The sequence below is a fragment of the Bombina bombina genome, chromosome 8, assembly GCF_027579735.1.
Source record: "Bombina bombina isolate aBomBom1 chromosome 8, aBomBom1.pri, whole genome shotgun sequence".
Classification (NCBI taxonomy): Eukaryota; Metazoa; Chordata; class Amphibia; order Anura; family Bombinatoridae; genus Bombina; species Bombina bombina.
This window is the reverse complement of record NC_069506.1, coordinates 15,287,568-15,312,866: the sequence shown is the minus strand read 5'-3', so window position 1 is coordinate 15,312,866 and position 25,299 is coordinate 15,287,568. Positions and strand designations below refer to the sequence as shown.

General features: G+C 41.8%; 1 protein-coding gene across 1 annotated transcript; it reads left to right on the top strand.

The window, feature by feature from the left end:
- Window positions 1-353: 353 nt before the first annotated feature.
- On the top strand, window positions 354-24,724 carry SPSB1 (splA/ryanodine receptor domain and SOCS box containing 1). Its single transcript, XM_053690133.1, has 3 exons — window positions 354-468; window positions 11,474-12,285; window positions 23,389-24,724. The coding sequence occupies exons 2-3, from the start codon at window positions 11,589-11,591 to the stop codon at window positions 23,514-23,516; spliced, it is 825 nt and encodes a 274-aa protein (XP_053546108.1). The 5' UTR covers window positions 354-468; window positions 11,474-11,588; the 3' UTR covers window positions 23,517-24,724.
- Window positions 24,725-25,299: the final 575 nt, after the last annotated feature.

Sequence of the window (25,299 nt, the reverse complement as noted above, 5' to 3'; positions counted from 1 at the left end):
ATTCCTTCTATGACTTCCTTTTGGTTATTCATACCACTCTGTGATCTGGAGCACGTACTCGCAATAGTGTGTCACAATAGCACATATATGTACAGCAGTGCACAACTCTCACTATGGGACTCTGGTAACGTCAGGGTTAACTTGTTTTAATTAGGTTGCAAAGGGGAGGCGTGGCCAACAGGCTGATTGGTGCTTATTACAGTGGGCGGGGTTTCGGGCACTATTAGTAGTTGAGGGCTGTGATTGACAGCAGGGCGGGAATCTGCGTGTAAGGCGGTTCACTCAGGCCCGGTAGGTGAATCTTGTTGCCACGCCCTTGTGGGCGTGTCGTGTCAGTGTTTCCTGTGTGTCTCGCGAGATGCTTCTCATTCGGGAGAGACAGAGCCGGAGACTCCCCGAGCTCAGGGCAGGAGCGGAGCGTGTTTATTACCGTACAACGCGGATGTCCGGACTTCCAGTCGCTCAGCGGTGAGGCCCGGTGACCGGTCTGCATGTCGTGAGGTTGCTGCCGCAAACAGAGCCCGCCTGTGCTTTCCCATCTTCCTCTGCGCTAAACTATTAGCTGTTCTTGGCTTTAACCCTTTTGCTGCCGGCTGAACTGTTAGTAAAAAGTCTCCCTCACCCTTATGTTATGGGGTAATGGCTGTAGCCGTGGTTTAGATCATGTGTAGCATACTGCAGTATCCATGCTCATTGGTTGCTAGGGAAATCCTACATTAATGCCAAGGGATGGGGCAGCCTGGCATGAGATTTCTTCAGCTGGCACCTAAGTCTTGTCAATGGGACATTCTGGTGCATTATGTAGCCAGTCTAAATGCGAGTGCATGTGGCATACAGCTGTATTCTCAGCAGGTCACGTGCACTTTTGACTAGAAGTGTTAGTGTTTCTTCCTGCAATGAACTGGTGTTGAGTTTTGTCCCTTTAAGTAGTTAAATTTAGATGTGATAAAGTAATATTGCATTCTGTATCCCTTTAAGCAGGGGGCTTGATCAGTAGATTTTATTTTTATCCCAGTGCAATATCATTTAATGAATAGCTGTTGTTTTATAAGTGCTTGTCGCTCTGTGCACATCAGAACATGTTAAACTCATATGTGCACCAAAGTCTAGGGGCAGTAAGGCCTCAGTATACATCTTGCATTGTCTGTGGGGGTGGGGAAGTGCACAGTGGCTGCTAATGTTGTAGTATACAGAGGCAGTGATTAGTAGTGCGCTGTGTAACATACTGTTTATCAGTACACAGATAAATGCACATTGCTAGTGTAGTATACAGAGGCAGTGATTAGTAGTGCGCTGTGTAACATACTGTTTATCAGTACACAGATAAATGCACATTGCTAGTGTAGTATACAGAGGCAGTGATTAGTAGTGCACTGTGTAACATACTGCCTATCCCCCCCTATAAATGCTCACTGCTAGTGTATTATACAGAGGCAGTGATTAGTAGTGCGCTGTGTAACATACTGTTTATCAGTACACAGATAAATGCACATTGCTAGTGTATTATACAGAGGCAGTGATTAGTAGTGCGCTGTGTAACATACTGTTTATCAGTACACAGATAAATGCACATTGCTAGTGTAGTATACAGAGGCAGTGATTAGTAGTGCGCTGTGTAACATACTGTTTATCAGTACACAGATAAATGCACATTGCTAGTGTAGTATACAGAGGCAGTGATTAGTAGTGCGCTGTGTAACATACTGTTTATCAGTACACAGATAAATGCACATTGCTAGTGTAGTATACAGAGGCAGTGATTAGTAGTGCACTGTGTAACATACTGCCTATCCCCCCCTATAAATGCTCACTGCTAGTGTATTATACAGAGGCAGTGATTAGTAGTGCACTGTGTAACATACTGTTTATCAGTACACAGATAAATGCACATTGCTAGTGTAGTATACAGAGGCAGTGATTAGTAGTGCACTGTGTAACATACTGTCAATCAGTACACAGATAAATGCACATTGCTAGTGTAGTATACAGAGGCAGTGATTAGTAGTGCGCTGTGTAACATACTGTTTATCAGTACACAGATAAATGCACATTGCTAGTGTAGTATACAGAGGCAGTGATTAGTAGTGCGCTGTGTAACATACTGTTTATCAGTACACAGATAAATGCACATTGCTAGTGTAGTATACAGAGGCAGTGATTAGTAGTGCGCTGTGTAACATACTGTTTATCAGTACACAGATAAATGCACATTGCTAGTGTAGTATACAGAGGCAGTGATTAGTAGTGCACTGTGTAACATACTGCCTATCCCCCCCTATAAATGCTCACTGCTAGTGTATTATACAGAGGCAGTGATTAGTAGTGCGCTGTGTAACATACTGTTTATCAGTACACAGATAAATGCACATTGCTAGTGTAGTATACAGAGGCAGTGATTAGTAGTGCGCTGTGTAACATACTGTTTATCAGTACACAGATAAATGCACATTGCTAGTGTAGTATACAGAGGCAGTGATTAGTAGTGCGCTGTGTAACATACTGTTTATCAGTACACAGATAAATGCACACTGCTAGTGTAGTATACAGAGGCAGTGATTAGTAGTGCACTGTGTAACATACTGCCTATCCCCCCCTATGAATGCTCACTGCTAGTGTATTATACAGAGGCAGTGATTAGTAGTGCGCTGTGTAACATACTGTTTATCAGTACACAGATAAATGCACATTGCTAGTGTAGTATACAGAGGCAGTGATTAGTAGTGCGCTGTGTAACATACTGTTTATCAGTACACAGATAAATGCACATTGCTAGTGTAGTATACAGAGGCAGTGATTAGTAGTGCACTGTGTAACATACTGTCAATCAGTACACAGATAAATGCACATTGCTAGTGTAGTATACAGAGGCAGTGATTAGTAGTGCGCTGTGTAACATACTGTCAATCAGTACACAGATAAATGCACATTGCTAGTGTAGTATACAGAGGCAGTGATTAGTAGTGCACTGTGTAACATACTGCCTATCCCCCCCTATAAATGCTCACTGCTAGTGTATTATACAGAGGCAGTGATTAGTAGTGCCCTGTGTAACATACGGCCTTTCCCCCCCCCCCCATAAATGCACACTGCTAGTGTAGTATACAGAAGCAGTGATTAGTAGTGCCCTGTGTAACATACGGCCTATCCCCCCCCCCATAAATGCACACTGCTAGTGTATTATACAGAGGCAGTGATTAGTAGTGCCCTGTGTAACATACTGTCAATCAGTAAACAGATAAATGCACATTGCTAGTGTAGTATACAGAGGCAGTGATTAGTAGTGCCCTGTGTAACATACGGCCTATCCCCCCCCCCATAAATGCACACTGCTAGTGTATTATACAGAGGCAGTGATTAGTAGTGCACTGTGTAACATACTGCCTATCCCCCCCCCTATAAATGCACACTGCTAGTGTATTATACAGAGGCAGTGATTAGTAGTGCCCTGTGTAACATACGGCCTATCCCCCCCCCCCCTATAAATGCACACTGCTAGTGTATTATACAGAGGCAGTGATTAGTAGTGCACTGTGTAACATACTGCCTATCCCCCCCCTATAAATGCACACTGCTAGTGTATTATACAGAGGCAGTGATTAGTAGTGCCCTGTGTAACATACGGCCTATTCCCCCCCCCCCCCCCTATAAATGCACACTGCTAGTGTATTATACAGAGGCAGTGATTAGTAGTGCACTGTGTATAACATACTGCCTATCCCCCCCCTATAAATGCACACTGCAAGTGTATTATACAGAGGCAGTGATTAGTAGTGCACTGTGTATAACATACTGCCTATCCCCCCCCTATAAATGCACACTGCAAGTGTATTATACAGAGGCAGTGATTAGTAGTGCACTGTGTAACATACTGTCAATCAGTACCCAGATAAATGCACACTGCTAGTGTAGTATACAGAGGCAGTGATTAGAAGTGCACTGTGTATAACATACTGCCTATCCCCCCCCCCCCCTATAAATGCACACTGCTAGTGTATTATACAGAGGCAGTGATTAGTAGTGCACTGTGTAACATACTGTCAATCAGTACACGGATAAATGCACATTGCTAGTGTAGTATACAGAGGCAGTGATTAGTAGTGCCCTGTGTAACAAACTGCCTATCCCCACTATAAATGCTCACTGCTAGTGTATTATATAGAGGCAGTGATTAGTAGTGCACTGTGTAACATACTGCCTATCCCCCCCCTATAAATGCTCACTGCTAGTGTATTATACAGAGGCAGTGATTAGTAGTGCCCTGTGTAACAAACTGCCTATCCCCCCCCCCTATAAATGCTCACTGCTAGTGTATTATACAGAGGCAGTGATTAGTAGTGCACTGTGTAACAAACTGCCTATCCCCCCCCCTATAAATGCTCACTGCTAGTGTATTATACAGAGGCAGTGATTAGTAGTGCACTGTGTATAACATACTGCCTACCCCCCCCCCCTATAAATGCTCACTGCTAGTGTATTATACAGAGGCAGTGATTAGTAGTGCACTGTAACATACTGTCGATCAGTACCCAGATAAATGCTCACGTGCACACTGGCTGCTAATGTTGTAGTATTCAGAGGCAGTGATTAGTAGTGCACTGTGTAACATACTGCCTATTATTCCCCAGATAAATGCACATTGCTAGTGTATTATACAGAGGCAGTGATTTGTAGTGTGCTGTGTAACACTGCCAATTAGTACCCAGATAAATGCTCATGTGCACACTGGCTGCTAATGTTGTAGTATACAGAGGCGGTGATTAGTAGGTGCACTGTGTAACATACTGCCTATTCCCCAGTTAAATCTCAAGTGCACAGTGGCTGCTAATGTTGTAGTATATAGAGGCAGTGATTAGTAGGTGCACTGTGTAACATACTGCCTATTCCCCAGTTAAATCTCAAGTGCACAGTGGCTGCTAATGTTGTAGTATATAGAGGCAGTGATTAGTAGGTGCACTGTGTAACACTGCCAATTAGTACCCAGATAAATTCTCATGTGCACACTGGCTGCTAATGTTGTAGTATACAGAGGCAGTGATTAGTGGTGTGCTGTGTATAACATACTGCCAAATAGTACCCAGATAACTGCTCACTGCTAGTGTAGTATACAGAGGTGGTGATTAGTAGGTGCACTGTGTAACACTGCCAATTAGTACCCAGATAAATGCTCAAGTGCACACTGGCTGCTAATGTTGTAGTATACAGAGGCGGTGATTAGTAGGTGCACTGTGTAACATACTGCCTATTCCCCAGTTAAATCTCACGTGCATAGTGGCTGCTAAAGTTGTATTATACAGAGGCAGTGATTAGTAGGTGCGCTGTGTGTAACATACTGTCAATCAGTACCCAGATAAATGCTCACGTGCACATGGTAAAATATACTTCTGGTCATACTCTTGAGTGGGGTGTTGTGGGCAGAGCTGCACCTGTGCAATTTATGTCTTGTTACTGCCTAGCCTGGTACTGAGTCTCTGACATTGTTTTTTCAATCGCAGTCTTAAAGTACCCCCGACAGGCCAGATTTTCATTCTAACACTACACAGCTTAGTAACCATGATGTTGCTGATTACGTCACCTGTGTACTGGTTCTGCTATGAGAACCTGGCCTGTTGGGGGGTTCTTAGGACCGCAGTTGAGAAACACTGCTGAGACACTCATTGGTTGGTCTTTTCCCCTTAACTGCTAGTGAGGCAAATTACTGCATTTGACCCCCTGACCTGTGATATCACAGGGGCAATCAAGGCCTCAGTGTCAGTGGTATACTTAACCCCTTGATTGCCTGGTTGTAGTACTGAAAAACAATGCATGAGAAGGGTTTTTCCAGTGATTAGGCAAACTGCTTTGTTTGTATTCCCTATACCCCATTAATGTGATGTGTAATGTCTAACTAAACCTCACATTACCTCAATAACTAGTCTCACTTCCCTTGATTTTTGGGTTTTCATCCCTTGTTCCAAACATCAGTCACACTTGTATTTCGGGATACTTCAGATTCTAGGACTCTCATTGTCACATGACTAGTCCAGGTACCGCCCTATCTATGTAGAAAGACATGCGGATAAGGATTAGTAGCTAAATTCCCTTCTGTTTACCTTGACTTGTAATAGATCTGGTACAGCAGGTGTGTTAACCTTTTGCAAGCATACATGGGTATACTCCAGATATGGGTACAGCAGGTGTGTTAACCTGATGCAGGCATACATGGGTATACTCCAGATATGGGTACAGCAGGTGTGTTAACCTGATGCAGGCATACATGGGTATACTCCAGATATGGGTACAGCAGGTGTGTTAACCTTTTGCAAGCATGCATGGGTATACTCCAGATATGGGTACAGCAGGTGTGTTAACCTTTTGCAAGCATGCATGGGTATACTCCAGATATGGGTACAGCAGGTGTGTTAACCTTTTGCAAGCATGCATGGGTATACTCCAGATATGGGTACAGCAGGTGTGTTAACCTGATGCAGGCATACATGGGTATACTCCAGATATGGGTACAGCAGGTGTGTTAACCTGATGCAGGCATACATGGGTATACTCCAGATATGGGTACAGCAGGTGTGTTAACCTGATGCAGGCATACATGGGTATACTCCAGATATGGGTACAGCAGGTGTTAACCTTTTGCAAGCATACATGGGTATACTCCAGATATGGGTACAGCAGGTGTGTTAACCTGATGCAGGCATACATGGGTATACTCCAGATATGGGTACAGCAGGTGTGTTAACCTGATGCAGGCATACATGGGTATACTCCAGATATGGGTACAGCAGGTGTGTTAACCTTTTGCAAGCATACATGGGTATACTCCAGATATGGGTACAGCAGGTGTGTTAACCTGATGCAGGCATACATGGGTATACTCCAGATATGGGTACAGCAGGTGTGTTAACCTGATGCAGGCATACATGGGTATACTCCAGATATGGGTACAGCAGGTGTGTTAACCTTTTGCAAGCATACATGGGTATACTCCAGATATGGGTACAGCAGGTGTGTTAACCTTTTGCAAGCATGCATGGGTATACTCCAGATATGGGTACAGCAGGTGTGTTAACCTTTTGCAGGCATACATGGGTATACTCCAGATATGGGTACAGCAGGTGTGTTAACCTTTTGCAAGCATACATGGGTATACTCCAGATATGGGTACAGCAGGTGTGTTAACCTGATGCAGGCATACATGGGTATACTCCAGATATGGGTACAGCAGGTGTGTTAACCTGATGCAGGCATACATGGGTATACTCCAGATATGGGTACAGCAGGTGTGTTAACCTTTTGCAAGCATACATGGGTATACTCCAGATATGGGTACAGCAGGTGTGTTAACCTGATGCAGGCATACATGGGTATACTCCAGATATGGGTACAGCAGGTGTGTTAACCTTTTGCAAGCATACATGGGTATACTCCAGATATGGGTACAGCAGGTGTGTTAACCTGAAGCAGGCATACATGGGTATACTCCAGATATGGGTACAGCAGGTGTGTTAACCTGATGCAGGCATACATGGGTATACTCCAGATATGGGTACAGCAGGTGTGTTAACCTGATGCAGGCATACATGGGTATACTCCAGATATGGGTACAGCAGGTGTGTTAACCTGATGCAGGCATACATGGGTATACTCCAGATATGGGTACAGCAGGTGTGTTAACCTGATGCAGGCATACATGGGTATACTCCAGATATGGGTACAGCAGGTGTGTTAACCTGATGCAGGCATACATGGGTATACTCCAGGTGAGGGTACAGCAGGTGTGTTAACCTGATGCAGGCATGCATGGGTATACTCCAGATGAGGGTACAGCAGGTGTGTTAACCTGATGCAGGCATGCATGGGTATACTCCAGATATGGGTACAGCAGGTGTGTTAACCTGATGCAGGCATACATGGGTATACTCCAGATGAGGGTACAGCAGGTGTGTTAACCTTTTGCAAGCATACATGGGTATACTCCAGATATGGGTACAGCAGGTGTGTTAACCTTTTGCAAGCATACATGGGTATACTCCAGATATGGGTACAGCAGGTGTGTTAACCTGATGCAGGCATACATGGGTATACTCCAGGTGAGGGTACAGCAGGTGTGTTAACCTGATGCAGGCATACATGGGTATACTCCAGGTGAGGGTACAGCAGGTGTTAACCTTTTGCAGGCATACATGGGTATACTCCAGATATGGGTACAGCAGGTGTGTTAACCTGATGCAGGCATACATGGGTATACTCCAGATATGGGTACAGCAGGTGTGTTAACCTGATGCAGGCATACATGGGTATACTCCAGGTGTGTTAACCTGATGCAGGCATACATGGGTATACTCCAGGTGAGGGTACAGCAGGTGTGTTAACCTGATGCAGGCATACATGGGTATACTCCAGGTGAGGGTACAGCAGGTGTGTTAACCTGATGCAGGCATACATGGGTATACTCCAGGTGAGGGTACAGCATGTGTGTTAACCTGATGCAGGCATACATGGGTATACTCCAGGTGAGGGTACAGCAGGTGTTAACCTTTTGCAGGCATACATGGGTATACTCCAGATATGGGTACAGCAGGTGTGTTAACCTGATGCAGGCATACATGGGTATACTCCAGATATGGGTACAGCAGGTGTGTTAACCTGATGCAGGCATACATGGGTATACTCCAGATATGGGTACAGCAGGTGTGTTAACCTTTTGCAGGCATACATGGGTATACTCCAGATATGGGTACAGCAGGTGTGTTAACCTGATGCAGGCATACATGGGTATACTCCAGTCACTGGCCTTATCCTCATCTGAAGCAGAAAGGGAGTTTTCAGAGAGCAACTTGGGCTAAATATTGACCTTATTATCGGTTTCATAATATAGCCATACTGAGATTTTAACTTGATACTTCCTAATTAAATGTACTTTTTTTTTTTTTTTTTTTTTCTGGTATTTCTTGAAAAGCATACCTAGGTAGACTCAGGTGCCCCAATACACTAATGGGAGCCAGCAGGTGACTGGTGGATACACACATGCATCATGTCGGTGGCTCACCTGTCTTCCAATAGGTCCCAGTAGTGCTGTTTCTCTGAAGCGGACTCTCTGCATATTCACTTGCGATTAACACAATTATAAAAATTTTTATTTTTGCACGTCTAACTATTTTGACTGAGTTAAACACATGGCAAAAGAAGGGATCTTGTGTTACATGAAGAGCTGTAACTAGAGATTTTGGGTTTTTCACTCAATGTCCCTTTAAGTAGGTAAATCTCATAATTTGCCCTTTGTTTCACGGCTGGGCCTGGCATATTGTATGTTCAGTTTGGGGCCACTGATTGAACACTACCTGTTGGCTGCCAAAGAGGAGAGAAATGTGCTACAGCCCTATCCCGGATCTGTTTAAAAAGTGTCATTTAACCGGGCATGTGATCCTTGTGCTCAAGCTGTTGGCTCAGCAGTGGGGTTTGACAACCACTCCCTTGTTTTAATCCCTGATTAAATGTCACGATAACTGTGCTCACTGGAGCTGGCAAATCAGTCCTGAGACTCACCTCATAGCACATAGGATTTGGCCCCATTACCCTGAGGTCTGAATGATTAAATGGACATGAAACCCAAATTTGTTTCAATCGGAGAATACAAGTTTAAAAAACAAACGGATATCTAGATAGGTAGCGGGCTCATTCAATTAAGCACTACATGAGTGGAAATAGCGCTGCTATATAATGTATAACATTGTTGCAAAACTGCTGCCTTATAGTACTGCAGACGTGCACACGCCTGAGCTTTTATCCCTGCTGTTCTATCAAATTTCTTTAAAATTGTATCTTTGTTTTCTTGCTATCCATTGTTGAAGTAAATTGGAAATATGATTTGTATCATAAGAGAATTTGTTTGGGTTTTATGTCCCTTTAATACAAGTTGTGATGGGCCCAGGCAGGAAATAGTCCACGCCTGATATGGTGTCTGTTACTAAAATTGTAATTTAATACCATTGATATACTGGATTAAACTTTTTAATACAATATTTACTTAGTAGCATAATATTTGTAGTTCATTGCCCTTTAAGATTAACAAAGGTTTAAGATAATATTCAGCTGTGAATTGTAAATGTTATCTAGAAGGTGCCATTCAGAGGTTTTGACTATTTGCTATAGTAAAACTATTTTATTGAGACTGGTTTACCTATTAAATACATAGCATAAAAGCAAGAAGTGTCTAACATTCTCCTTGCTGCTATATAGTACTCATGAAACCTAGGTATGATCATCAGCAGAAATGAATCTGGTCATTGGAAATGACAAATTTAGCAGCAGACATGAGAACTTTTTAGCTAAAAGCCAGAAACCTAACTGGGGTAAAATGAACGGTTAAATGTCCAGTTTAATCCATTTACCTTTTCTTTTGGTCTCACTTGTAAACCTCTAGCGCCTTTTTCTGAGCGTACAGAGATGCTGTGTGTGTGCACGTGTCTTGAACAGTTTTTAATAAACCTACAGTAGCTGCCCCTGAGCTCACCTCAGTGTGTGCTTGACTTTGTCACGTGTAGCTATATTTGCGAACTTGTCTCTTAATTTCAAGCCTTTTGCAAAATTCAATTTCTACAACTGAATTTCTTAAAATTGTTAACTAGATTACTAATTATATTACTAATACATGGGAACAGTATCCTTAAGATTAAAGGGACATGAAACCCCAAACTTTCATGATTTGAAACAATTTTCCTCTTTGCTTTATTTTTTCAGTGTACTTTGAAGGGTAAGTAATGCACTACTGAGTGGGTGAACAATGCTGAGCCAATAAGGAGGCATGTGTAGCCTCAAATACAATCGCTCCCAGTAGTGCATTGCTTACCTAGGTATGGTTTTGAGCAAAGGATGCCAATAGAACCAATCAAATTTAGAAAGAAAATTGCTTAATGTGAAGGTTAACTTTGATGAATGAGAGCCCATTTTTTAAAAATACTATTAAAAACAGGAGCACTTTCATTCAAAGTCTACAAAGCAGCTGTTTTGATTAAAAAATTTTTTTTTTTTCTCTACAGTAGCTTTCCCCTCCAGGAAATTCTCTTCACATATCAAGAATTACTAATCCGGCTTCCTCCAATCATGGCTTCCCCCCGGGGGAATTACCTGAGGCCATGCTGTGATTGGAGGAAGCCAGATTAGACATTGCTGACATGTGAAGAGGATTTCCAGGAGGGAAGAAGCGTCTCTAGCTGTGAAAAGAAAAAAAGGTAAGTTTTTTTTTTAATCAAAACGGCTGCTTTGTAAACTTTGAATGAAAGTGCCCCTGTTTTTAATAGTAATTTTAAAAAATGGGCCTTCATTCATCAAAGTTTACCTTCACTTTAAAATGCTGTATCTGAATCATGAGTTTAATTTTGCCTTTACCGTCTTGGTCTAGAAGTGTTTGGGTCTTTACATATGAAAACTACAATGTCTCTCTATATTGTCACTTAACATCTTCCTTCTTGATCTTCTTCAGGTAAGCTGAACCTTTAAGTAATCTCGTCCTGAGAAACATTCACTTGGCAAACATTGGCGGGGGATCCACGAATGAACTTTACTTTGGATTTATAAAAGTTGTAATAGTTTGGAACATGGGTCAGAAAGTATCAGGAGGTATTAAGACTGTGGATATGTGCAATTCTCCCTACAGACTCATGAAGCAAGGTCTCCTTCAAGGACGTGAATACTGTAAGCCTTCTCGGCTAGACCTTTTATTAGATATGCCTCCAGTATCTTATGAAGTACAGCTTCAGCACTCTTGGAATAATAACGACCGGTCAATAAATGTATTTGTCAAAGAAGATGACGAACTTGTATTTCACCGGCATCCGGTGGCACAGAGTACAGACGCAATCCGTGGCAAAACTGGTTACACACGAGGCCTTCATGTGTGGGAAATAACTTGGGCAATGAGAAATAGAGGCACACATGCTGTGGTTGGCGTAGCTACAGCAGATGCCCCACTGCACTCTGTGGGATATACCACCCTTATAGGAAATAATAACAAATCATGGGGATGGGACCTTGGAAGGAACAAACTGTATCATGACGGCAAAAACCAACCCAGCAGAACATATCCTGCCTTCTTAGAGCCTGATGAGACCTTTATGGTACCAGATACTTTCCTTGTAGTACTAGATATGGATGATGGGACTCTGAGTTTTATTGTAGGTGGTCAGTATATGGGCACTGCCTTTCGTGGACTAAAAGGGAAGAAACTTTATCCAGTTGTAAGTGCTGTCTGGGGACACTGTGAAATCCGGATGCGTTATTTAAATGGTCTTGATCGTAAGTATACTTTTTTTTTTTTTTTTTTTTTTTTTTTTTTTTTTTTTTTTTTGTCCAAAACCCTTGTAAGACTATCAGCAGGGCTCACCAAACCCAGGAGTCGGTGGCTCTTGGAATTTTTCTCCTAGCTCCTCACTTTTTGGGTTATTCTCCACATATTTATATGCCAATACCACTGCCTTGTTCCTAAATATTAATATAATAACTTTTATAGCACTCCAGGTTGTAATCATAAGTGATTAAATAATCTTCCTCCTCAAATTTTTAATAGACTTGTTTATCTGTCTATAAGATGCCTTTAAAGGAACTGTAAACACATTGTAATCACCAGACATTTCTCGTGTTTATAGAATAACAGATCTAGAGTAGGTTTAACTTTTTTATTAAACAAATTAGCACCTTATTGCAACGGTTTACCCAAACTCACCCACCCCTTGCATTTAGTTTCAAATCTGGAGATGACATGACTTGTCACTGTCATTGTGTTAACAATATTGTTTTGGCTTTAGCAGAAACGATAACAAACTGCAAGATATGGACATTTTATTGAGGCAAAATAAGTGTGTTTCAAAGTTTGTCTTTTGGGCAATTAAGCATTTTACAATCTCAGTGTTTACTGCCCAGTTTAGTTAGTTTTTGAGGTCCCCTAGGTGAGGCTACAGCTGGTGAACCAATGGGTAGCTGTCAGCGATGCAAGTACTCAAATTGCTGTGTTCAGCTCAAACAGAATGGCGGTGCTCAGGAGTGCAGCTTGGGCTATATGCTCCTTAACCTTTATGAGATCTAGAAGATCCTCCTTCAGGAGCCTGGCAATGTTTTGGACAATTCAAGAATTATTCTAAAGTAGATTTTTAGGAGCCATGTTGACCTCACTGCTTAGGTCTGTATACCTGCCTGACACTGTAGGGTAGAGATGTGCCAGATTATAAAATGCTACTGGGAAGCGCATCTACTAACAGGTGTGAAATGCTGATATTTGGCAAAGCCCTTGGAATGGAACCTTTTTTTTATATATATATATATGTATAAACCCAAAGGGTTGACCGTACTTTACTAACGGATGGTACCGTATGTTCTGTTTATAAGAGGGAGGAAATAACCTACATGTGACTGAAGTCAGGCACTGGTCTAGACATGTATGTTGTCTCCTTTTTGCTATATTTAATTTTAATAGAAATCTCTGGCTTTACGGCAAGTTAGAAACTTGACACAAGTCTTTGCACCTTGCGTATTGATTTAATCATTACTAGGTAGATTCTGACATAGTGACTTCATGACACTCTATCTGAATACAAACTGCTGATGGTCCCCTGTACACTAGACAAAGGCTTCAAAGACAAATCCGCTTCTGGTTTACAAACTGCGCTGTAGCTCCTCAGTCTCATGCTTAAAGTGATGGTAAAGTCACCATAATGAAAGCTCCTGTGCAACTGGCAAATCAATCTGCTTAGAGTCCAATCTACCTTTAATAAGGTTTTTGTCCGGCTTCAGTAACTGCTGTAATGCAGCCTCTGTCACAGAATTTCTCTTTGGCTTGTTTGACTGGCAGTTTTAGCCAATCAGAACCTCACCATGCACCCCATGTTAAGTATTGACAGCACGCTCCCGTGCTTGCAACTCGCTACGCTGTTTGTGCATCGTAAAGTGATTTCTGATGTGCAAACACCGTAGCGAGTTGCGCAGTTCTTCTTGCTGCCGATACTTTACATGGGGGTACATGGTGAAGCTTGGACTGGCAGTTGTTTTAGCCAAAGAGAAATTCTGTGACAGAGGCTGCATTACAGCAGTTACCGGAGCCGGACAAAAACCTTATTAAAGGTAGATTGGACTCTAAGCAGATTGATTTCCCATCTGGTAAAACAAACCTTAATCTGAATGGTTCCTTTAGTGTGGTTATCAGACTGTACAGATGAACACCCCTCAGTACAATCGGTAGCATGACATTAACTATAACTTGTGCCGGAAAAACCTAATCTGGCTTATACTGTAGAAGTCGGTGCCTAATTGGGTTTTGCTAGCTCAATAAGTTGTTACCTCAGGGGTTGTCTAGTTCCAGTTTAAAGGCGCACTCAAGTCAAAATTACATTTTCATGATTGAGAGAGAGCAGCAATTACACAACTTTCCAATTTACTTCCATCAACAAAATGTGCACAGTCTTTATATTTACACTTGGAGTCACCAGCTCCTACTGAGCATGTGCAAGAATTCAGAATATACATATATGCATTTGTGATTGGCTGATGGCTGTCGCATGATACAGGAGAAAAATCTACTCATTTAAAGTTCAGCCTAAGTGCTATTGCGTTTTCTTATCGTATTTGTTATGCAAATCTACTGGTTCTTCATATTTAGTAGTTTAGTAGGCCGGCTGAATATTCAGTGGTCGGACTAAATTCTGGCTTAAATATACAGCTGAAACAGTGTGGCTGCTAATTGCTCCTGGTAAAGCCAATTCACTGTTTCAGCTGTGCAAATAGCATAGCGAGCGGCGCTTGTGCAGTTGTGCATCATGCCTGTGTTGGCTTCTAGTTACCAGCATAGGAGCATGGTGTGGCTCCTTTTGGCTAAAAAAGCTGTCTGTCAAATCCCAGATCAGAAAATGTGAGAGGCTGTGTTGAAGCAGTTAAAGGAACAGTATACACTCATTTTCATATAACTGCATGTAATAGACACTACTATAAAGAATAAGATGCACAGATACGGGTATAAAACTGTTTAAAAACGTACTTAGAAGCTTTCAGTTTAGCTCTGCTGAAAAGGTAGTTGGAAAGCCCACTGCAAGTGGGAAATAAGACACCCCCCCCCTCCCCCTTCTTTTGCATATGAAAAGACCCTTTACACAAACAGGAGCAAGCTGGAGTAGGTAGCTGACGGTATTCACATAAAACTTTGGGGCTTGGTTAGGAGTCTGAAAATCAGAGCAATGTTGTTTAAAAATAAGCAAAATTATAAATGTGTTTTTTTTTTTAAAAAAAAACTATGGGCTTTATAAACAGATCATCTGCAAGACATTTATGCAAAGAGAAAATGTGTATAATGGCCCTTTAAAGGACCAGTCAACACAGTAGATTTGAATAATCAACAAATGCAAGACAATGCAATAGCATTTAGTCTGAACTTCAAATGAGTAGTAGATTTTTATTTTAAAAGTTGTCTTTCCACTCCCCCTGTACCATGTGACAGCCATCAGCCAATCACAAATGCATACACGTACCATGTGACAGCCATCAGCCAATCACAAATGCATACACGTACCATGTGACAGCCATCAGCCAATCACAAATGCATACACGTACCATGTGACAGCCATCAGCCAATCACAAATGCATACACGTACCATGTGACAGCCATCAGCCAATCACAAATGCATACACGTACCATGTGACAGCCATCAGCCAATCACAAATGCATACACGTACCATGTGACAGCCATCAGCCAATCACAAATGCATACACGTACCATGTGACAGCCATCAGCCAATCACAAATGCATACACGTACCATGTGACAGCCATCAGCCAATCACAAATGCATACACGTACCATGTGACAGCCATCAGCCAATCACAAATGCATACACGTACCATGTGACAGCCATCAGCCAATCACAAATGCATACACTTACCATGTGACAGCCATCAGCCAATCACAAATGCATACACTTATTCTTGCACATGCTCAGTAGGAGCTGGTAACTCAAAGTTTAAATATCAAGACTGCGCACATTTTTGATAATGGAAGTAAATTTTAAAGTTGTTTAAAATGGCTGCTCTATCTGAATCATTAAGTTTAATTTTGATTGAGTGTCCTCACAAAGGTTTTTATAGAAGTTGATTTTCACTAAAATAAGCACATTTATATGCTTAAAATTACAAGATTTTTCAAAGAAATTTACCATCAGTTTAATGAACAGTCTACTCCAATTTATATTTTTTGTTTAAAAAGATGAATCCCTGTATTACCCATTCCCCAGTTTTTTATAAGCACTGTTATATTATGCTTTTTGCCTCTGCTGACTCCTCCTTATCACATGGCTATTGACTTGCATTTTAGCCAATTAGTGCAGTGTTGTGCACAATATCTATATGGCTCACATGAACTAGCAGTCTCCTGTTGTGATAAGAGGCTGTCTATAGTGGCTTAGAACCAGGCAGACATTTAGAGGTTTAAATTAAAGAGATTTCTAGTCACAATTTTTAAACTTTCATGATTCAGAGCAGCAATTTGAAGACTCTTATTTACTCATACATTTTCTTTGTTCTCTTGCTATCTTTTAATTGAAAAAGCAGATATGTAAGCATAGGAGCGTGCTGAACTAAAAATAAGCCGGGTCCCAAGCTTCCATTAAAATAAATACTGTACTGAGAACAAAGGCATTGATAATCGGAGGAAATTAGAAAGTTGCTTCAAACTGCTGCTCTATCTGGATCTTAAGTTTAATTTTGACTAGACTGTCCCTTTAATATAACAATGTTTGTTGTGCAAAGCTGGGGTATAGGGTAAGTAAAGGGTGTTTTTTTTATTGCTGCTCTATTGGTATCATGAGTTTAATGTGACTTGAGTGTCCCTCTAAATCACGGATGCCTAACTCTTGCATATCCAGAACACTGGCAGCAAAGTGCCCATGTATGGGTTTAATTAGTACAGTAAGCTTATGTCACGGTAATGGGTTAACCCCTTGGTTACCCTCTTCAGGGTAACAAGAAGTTCACTTTTGCTAAAACCTAGCAGTGGGGATGGTAGGTGAGCTAGTGGTCTCTGGATGAGTGAGCTGCTGTAGGCGGAGCTAGTGGTCTCTGTGGGGATGGTAGGTGAGCTAGTGGTCTCTGGATGAGGGAGCTGCCGTAGGTGAGGTGTGGCTAGGTGAGCTAGTGGTCTCTGGATGAGGGAGCTGCCGTAGGTGAGGTGTGGCTAGGTGAGCTAGTGGTCTCTGTGGGATGTTAGGTGAGCTAGTGATCTCTGTGTGGATGGTAGGTGAGCTAGTGATCTCTGTGGGGATGGTAGGTGAGCTAGTGGTCTCTGGATGAGGGAGCTGCTGTAGGCGGAGCTAGTCCTCTCTGGATGAGGGAGCTGCTGTAGGCGCAGCTAGTGGTCTCTGGATGAGGGAGCAACAGTAGGTGAGGTGTGGCTAGGTGAGCTAGTGGTCTCTGGATGAGGGAGCTGCTGTAGGCGCAGCTAGTGGTCTCTGGATGAGGGAGCTGCTGTAGGCGCAGCTAGTGGTCTCTGGATGAGGGAGCTGCTGTAGGCGCAGCTAGTGGTCTCTGGATGAGGGAGCTGCTGTAGGCGCAGCTAGTGGTCTCTGGATGAGGGAGCTGCTGTAGGCGCAGCTAGTGGTCTCTGGATGAGGGAGCTGCTGTAGGCGCAGCTAGTGGTCTCTGGATGAGGGAGCTGCTGTAGGCGCAGCTAGTGGTCTCTGGATGAGGGAGCTGCTGTAGGCGCAGCTAGTGGTCTCTGGATGAGGGAGCTGCTGTAGGTGAGGTGTGGCTAGGTGAGCTAGTGGTCTCTGGATGAGGGAGCTGCTGTAGGCGCAGCTAGTGGTCTCTGGATGAGGGAGCTGCTGTAGGCGCAGCTAGTGGTCTCTGGATGAGGGAGCTGCTGTAGGCGCAGCTAGTGGTCTCTGGATGAGGGAGCTGCCGTAGGTGAGGTGTGGCTAGGTGAGCTAGTGGTCTCTGGATGAGGGAGCTGCTGTAGGCGCAGCTAGTGGTCTCTGGATGAGGGAGCTGCTGTAGGCGCAGCTAGTGGTCTCTGGATGAGGGAGCTGCTGTAGGCGCAGCTAGTGGTCTCTGGATGAGGGAGCTGCTGTAGGCGCAGCTAGTGGTCTCTGGATGAGGGAGCTGCTGTAGGCGCAGCTAGTGGTCTCTGGATGAGGGAGCTGCCGTAGGTGAGGTGTGGCTAGGTGAGCTAGTGGTCTCTCTGGATGAGGGAGCTGCCGTAGGTGAGGTGTGGCTAGGTGAGCTAGTGGTCTCTGGATGAGGGAGCTGCCGTCGGCGCAGCTAGTGGTCTCTGGATGAGGGAGCTGCCGTCGGCGAGATGAGTGCACGCTATCTACTGGTTCTTGTGCCTATACAGTTTAATAAACTGCAGTGTTTGTCACTTGCAGCAACAGTTGGAAGTGTAACGCCTTTATTATAAAAACTTAATTCTCCGCTATAGTTAATGCCCATATCTATAACCAGCGAGCCTGAGATACTGGTCTACAAAGGGTTTTGCTTTTTCACCTCAAGCAGCTGCATTTCAGTAGCTATTTATATAATTATACTGCGCAGACACTTCCCATACTCTTAAAGGGACATACTAGTAAAAATGCTTGTTTGCCAGAGCTTTCTATTTCTGCTTCCCCTCATTCCTGTAGCTCTCTTCAAAACAGCTGGGTTAAAGGGAAATTAAATCTAAAATTTCTTCAGAGCGTGAATGTTAAATTTTTTTTTTTTTTCTTTGTGAAACATACCTAGGTAGACTCAGTAGCAGAAATGCACGTCTGGGAGCCAGCTGCTTGTGTGCCTCTTGTAATTGGCTCACCAATGTGTTCAGCTAGCTGCCAGTAGTACATTACTGCTCCTTCAACAAAGGATACCAAGAGAACCCCCAATATTGTATGATTCACAGCATAAATTTTCAAAAACATTCCAGTTCACATCTACTTATTTTGCTTTGTTCTTTAGGTATCCTCTATTAAAGGACACATTGCGCTACTGGGAACCAGCTGAACACACCTGGTGAGCCCATCACGAGTCATATGTGCAGCTAGCATCTAGTAGTTCACTGTAGCTCTTCAGCCTACCTAGGTATGCTTTATAATAAAGGATACCAAATTAGATTACAGAAGTAAACTGGAAATGTTAAGTGCGCTGCTGGCACAGGAGGAAAATAGCAGTGAGCAGTAAACATTGCTGAAGTTGCCTAGGTTACTGTAGCCACACAGGGCTCAGCCAGTGACTTCTGGGTACATAGTCGTATGAAAAAGTTTAGGCACCCCTGACAATTTCCATGATTTTCATTTATAATTGGGTGTTTGGATCAGCAATTTCATTTTGATCTATCCAATAACTGAAGGACAGTAGTGAAATAGGTTTATTGGATTAACAGATAATGTGCAATATGCATCAAAACGAAATTAGACAGGTGCATACATTTGGGCACGCCAGCAAAATATTTAGTAGAGCCTCCTTTAGCTGAAATAACAGCCTCTAGACACTTCCTATAGCCTGTAATGAGTATCTAGATTTTGGATGAAGGTATTTTAAACCATTCCTCCTTGCAAAACCTCTCCAGTTCAGTTAGGTTTGATGGTTGCCGAGCATGGACAGCGCGCTTCAAATCACCCCACATATTTTCCATGAAATTCAGGTCTGGGGAATGAGATGGCCATTCCAGAACATTTTACTTCTTCCTCTTCATAAATGCCGGAGTAGATTTTGAGCAGTGTTTTGGGTCGTTGTCTTGTTGAAATATCCAGCTCTGGCGTAAATTCAACTTTGTGACTGATTCCTCAACATTATCAAGTATCTGCTGATATTGAGTGGAATCCATGCAACCCTCAACTTTAACAAGATTCCCAGCACTGGCCACACAGCCCCACAGCATGATGGAACATCCACCAAATTTTACTGTGGGTAGCAGGTGTTTGTCTTGGAACGCTATGTTCTTTTGCCACCATGCATAAGCCCCTTGTTATGACCAAATAACTCAATCTTTGTTTCATCAGTCCACAGCACCTTCTTCCAAAATGAAGCTGGCTTGTCCAAATGTGCGTTTGCATACCTCAAGGGACTCTGTTTGTGGCTTGTGTGCAGAAAAGGCTGCTTCCGCATCACTCGCGCATACGCTGAATTGTTTAACGATGCACAGTGACACCATCTGCAGCAAGATGATGTTGTAGGTCTTTAGAGGTGGGCTGTTTTTGACCGTTCTCACCATCCTTTGCCTTTTCCTCTCTGATCTTTTACTTCTGGCCTTAACAAAACTCTGCCTGTGGTCTTCCATTTCCTCACAGTGGACACTGACAGCTTAAATCTCTGATAGCTTTTTGTAGCCTTCCCCTAAACCATAATGTTGAACAATCTTTGTTTTCAGGTCATTTGAGAGTTGTTTTGAGGCCCCCATGTTGCCACTCTTCAGAGGAGAGTCAAAGAACAACTTGCAATTGGCCACCTTAAATACCCTTTTCTCATGATTGGATGCACAGTCTATGAAGTTCAAGGCTTAATGGGCTCACCAAATTGTGTGTTCAAATGAATCGGTGCTAGGTAGTTACAGGTATTCAAATGAACAAAATGACATGGGTGCCCAAATGTATGCACCTGACTAATTTTCATTTTGATGCATAGTGCACGTTTTCTGTTAATTCAATAAACCTTATTTCAATACTGAAATATTACTGTGTCCTTCAGTTATTTGATATTTCAAAATGAAATTGCTGATCCAAACACCCAATTACTTATAAATGAAAATCATGGAATTTGTTAGGGGTGCCTAAACTTTTGCATACGACTGTACATATGTTTCTCCATACTAGCACAGTAATAATCTGTAGTATTGGGTTGGACAAACAGTGGTCAGAATAGCTCACACCCTCCCCTTAGCGCAGCACACCAGGGATTAGAAACCTCGTCACCATGCCTTGAGGGTTGTGTTAATTTAAGGACCAGTAAATACATTAGATTTGCATAAACCAATGCAATAGCACTTGGTCTGGACTTAAAATGAGTAGATTGACTACTTTCCAAGTAGTCTATTTCTACTCCTCTTGTATCATGACATCAGCCAATTACAAATGCATATACGTATAGTCTGTTCTTGCACATGCTCAGTAGGAGCTGGTGACTCAACGTGTAAATATAAATACTGCACATCTTGTTAATGGAAGTAAATTGAAAAGTTTAAAATTGCTGTTCTATCTAAATTGTGAGTTTAATTATGACACTTGTCCCTTTTTAAGACGTAATTATCCTGTGAGTGGCTATGTCTAAAGGTAAGACCTTATCTCTAAGTGACGTTAACTCAAACTGCCACTAACAGGTTAAAAGAAAATTAAGTTTGTGTGAATTTGTTTACTAGAGTGGTCACCTGAGATGGCCGATAACTAAAGGGCTGTGCTACCGATTGGGTTTTAAACTTGTCCAAACCCAAGGAAGGCTCTTTGCCTGTGTCCCTGTGCTACACAACTGGTCACATTCAGTCTGATTACTGATGTTCTACTCCTGTTTAGAGTGCTTATAACGTGTATGTATTATATAAATATTCTCTATCGAGTACAAAGAGCATTTGTTAAATTTACTCTCTTTAGTTCATGGGTGATCAACGTCATGAGAGGCTTTCTGTCAGATTTAAAGGCAAAATTTTTAATAATTTTTCAAAACTAAAATGCATTTTCAAATACCTGTCTGCAAAAATGTATCCAGTAAATGGTTTCTCTTGACACAAGGGCAAGAGGTTAGTGTTCTTTTAAAAACTGCCTGTCCCAAAAAGCAAACTCTCCAAATGTCCTAAACCAGTCTTGTAGAGATTAAGACAAGACTTGAAAGTATCATGCAAGGACTTGAAGGTAGAGACTAGGAGTAAGACGAATAAATCACTGTCCTAAACGAGTTAAGTTAGACTCTGTACTGCGCTCCCTGGAGAGGCTGGTTGGCAAAGCACAACACAAACCTGGTGTTCTGACCCTTTACGTTGTGGGCTCTGCAGTACACGGAGCATGCACACTTGTCCCTTTAATACGTAAACCTGCACAGTAACTTAAACAGACGTAACCGTTACTAGAACATTTTTGCCAATATGTGCAAAATATATAATGCTGTAGTTTAAATTTTTTTTTTTTTTTTTTTTTTATTAATAGACTAGGATAGTTGTATAGGGTTTTTTTTTTTTTTTTTTTTTTTTTTTCCTCTGCTTTTCATAGTTAAATGGTTTAGATTAGGTATGGGTATGAAACACAAGAGAAATTAATATTTAGAAGGACAGTGCTGATCTCCTGGGACTTGACCAGAAAGGGCTTAACAAGTGATGTGATCTCACCGGGGAGCTCGACAGGAAACTAACACCTTGGTTTAAACAAGTTGCACTAAAAGGGAAACAATTACAGGATCAATGTGAGTAAAATGCTATTCTGCCCTTGAGTCAGTTAACGGCTAAAACGTGTCAAACCTTTTAAATCTGATATTTAACTTTGTTACTGACATTCCACAGTGCAACCGTTGTTGCTGGAAGAGGAGCAGAATAAACGTGTTCCATTTGTATGATTTGCTCAGCCTAAGGTGTTGCTGTTCTCCTGGTGAGATCACGTCACTCAAGAGTCTTAGGGGAGATTGGCACTACCTTGCTACATATCTGTTATCTAATCTGAGCCTGGCAGCGGCTTCCACAACATGAAGTTATCGTTTAACTTGCTGATCATTATCCTTGTTACTTTTCTTTAACCTTATGCTAGAACATACTCTAATCTCCAGGGGCACCAGACATAATGTGTTTAGTGCATTTTTATTGTGATATGTTTGTCTTAACACAATTGGCACAACCTGTTGGCCACTGTAGAGGCCCACTATAGACGGGTAGAAATGAGCGACAGGGTCTTATGTCCCTTTAAGATTACACAATGCTTATTAGGCACTTGGAACTTGGCAGCCTCAAACTTGAAAGGCTTTGCCTGTGGTTCATTGCTTAGACGACTAAACAGACTTTTTTTTATACAAAAGCACTTTAACTTTCAAATGATTAGTAGATTTTATCTATCTTTTTTTGTAAATTCAATTTTCCTTCCTAATGCATCATGTGACAGTCATAAGCCAATCCCAAAATGCATATATCCTGTTAATCTTGCACATGCTCATTAGGAGCTGGTGCCTCTGTATATAGATAGTTGGAATAGATAATGGTATAGAATTAGAAAGTTTAGAATTGTACTATCTGAATAGGGTTTTTTTTAAAATTTTGACTTGACTGTCCCTTTAATTTCCTTGGTCATAGCTCCTAAAATCTTTACGTCTTTATATGCTGGGTGTGTCTTGTGAAACGGGAGCTTTTGGCTACTAACTAATCTACCCTAGGATAGTTTGTCTGTTTTTTTTTTTTTTTTTTTTAATTTTTTTTTTGTTTTCTCTTTTCCAGCTGAACCTCTGCCACTAATGGATTTGTGCCGACGATCTGTTCGCCTTGCATTGGGGAAAGACCGTCTAAACGAAATACAAGCACTGCCGCTGCCAGCGTCCCTTAAAGGCTACTTATTGTATCACTGACACCGGAGTGCTCTGGACTTGTGACCTATCAGCACTATGCATCTGAGGATTTAATGGCACAGTATGGTACATGACCCCTCGCATGCTTCCAACTAAATACCTCAGTTTTTTTTCCATGTTGGAGCTCTTGATAAGACTTTTCTGTGAAGGTCAGATGCCAAGTGATGTCGTAGACGCGCAGTTTATGGTTTTAGTCATTTTGCCTGCTTTCATTTTTTTTTTTTTAATCCAGAGAAACTGTTTTTTGTCATTCAGTGTCACTGTCATGTTGACTTGTTGTACCTCATAACACTACGGCCACAATTTTAGTTTCAGACTCTGCTTTTCACATCTCATTTTTATAGAGCTGACAACTTTCTTTAAAAATTCCTCTGGATGTAAAAGTGCAATATAAATATACAGGTAATCTAAGCGCCTTTTTAAATCTCTCTAGATTTTACATGTTTAAAGAATTTTACACGGCAAAAAAAAAAATCTTTATGCTGGTTTAACTTTTCTCCCAGTAATGATGCTCTTAAAGAGATGATAACATGCTAGAACGACATTCTTCCATATGATGGTGATATTCACTTGTTAGTGCTTACTGTGTAACTCCTGCGCAGCTCACTGCCTGTGACACTATCTGTAGTGATTCGCACAACCTCAGCTAATTGCTGGCCGTTTTCTGCTTACTATGTCCCGCAAACCTTGTAGCCCCAAAGCAGAAGTCTCTAACTGCAAAATGCTTTGACAAATGAAAGCTATTTTATTAGAATGTCAGTTTTTTTTATTTTAAGGTTTAATAGCCAATACTTGTTATAATAAACCCAGAGAACGTTTGTTTATGCATCTTAGCCTTCTCATTATTGAGCATTTTTAAAAATAAACTAAAATATAAATGTTACAGGTACAATGTTTTTTTAAATGTTTAACTTAATGTTTGTATATATATCTGCTGCTGTAGTCTTTGTATGAAATCTTCTGTAAAGTGCACAATGGTGCGAGCACTGAGGGTAGACTAGGTACCATCTACTCACTGCCTATAAGCTATGTTCTTGCCTTCAACGCACAAGAGGGGTTTACAGGAAAATCTGTTTTGTGCTGCCTACAATATAATGTGCAGGTCGTCTTCCACCTCACAGCAATAGCTTAAGTCTCCCTACTGTCTGATATACATGTTGTACAGTTTTAATCTTTATAATTCTGTAATAAAGAAATTGTTAAATATACAGATCCTGTGTTTGGTTGTTGGTTCAAAGCTATTATTGGTCCGGGAGTCATGACACTAATAGAGTAAAGCTCTTCAAGGCTTTACTAAAGGCTGGGGGGTCTGGTTGTCTACAAGCAGCAGTGCAATAGTTACCCAGCACATTAGAGAATTTGTCAATTACATTTATGTTGCTGTTCTGTTCTTTGCTTCGATCAGATTTTTTTTTTGATACCTTTTTTCTTAAGAATTTTAAAATGCTTTGCAATGAGCTTCTCATGTAGAGAACGGACAATAGTTTTGATTTTTAGGTCCTTTCAAGACAAAAACACGACACCCACAGCTCAGAGCAAGCAATTAACCCCTTAGTGACCACAGCAATCTTCGATTTTCTGACTGTTTGGGACCAGGGCTGTTTTTACATTTCTGCTGTGATTGTGTTTAGCTGTAGTTTTTCTTACTCATTTACTGTACCCACACATTATACAGTTTCTCACTATTAAATGGACTTTATAAGATAAGATTTATAAAATATCATGGGGGGGGGGGGAACAATTTCTTTGACCCCCAAAATCTGTTGCGCACCAAAAAACACCC

Excerpts from the sequence above, each read along its gene's own strand:
- SPSB1 (XM_053690133.1), top strand. The coding sequence starts at position 11,589 with ATGGGTCAGAAAGTATCAGGAGGTATTAAGACTGTGGATATGTGCAAT. Across the intron at positions 12,286-23,388 it reads TTATTTAAATGGTCTTGATC|CTGAACCTCTGCCACTAATG; the intron begins GTAAGTATACTT and ends TCTCTTTTCCAG.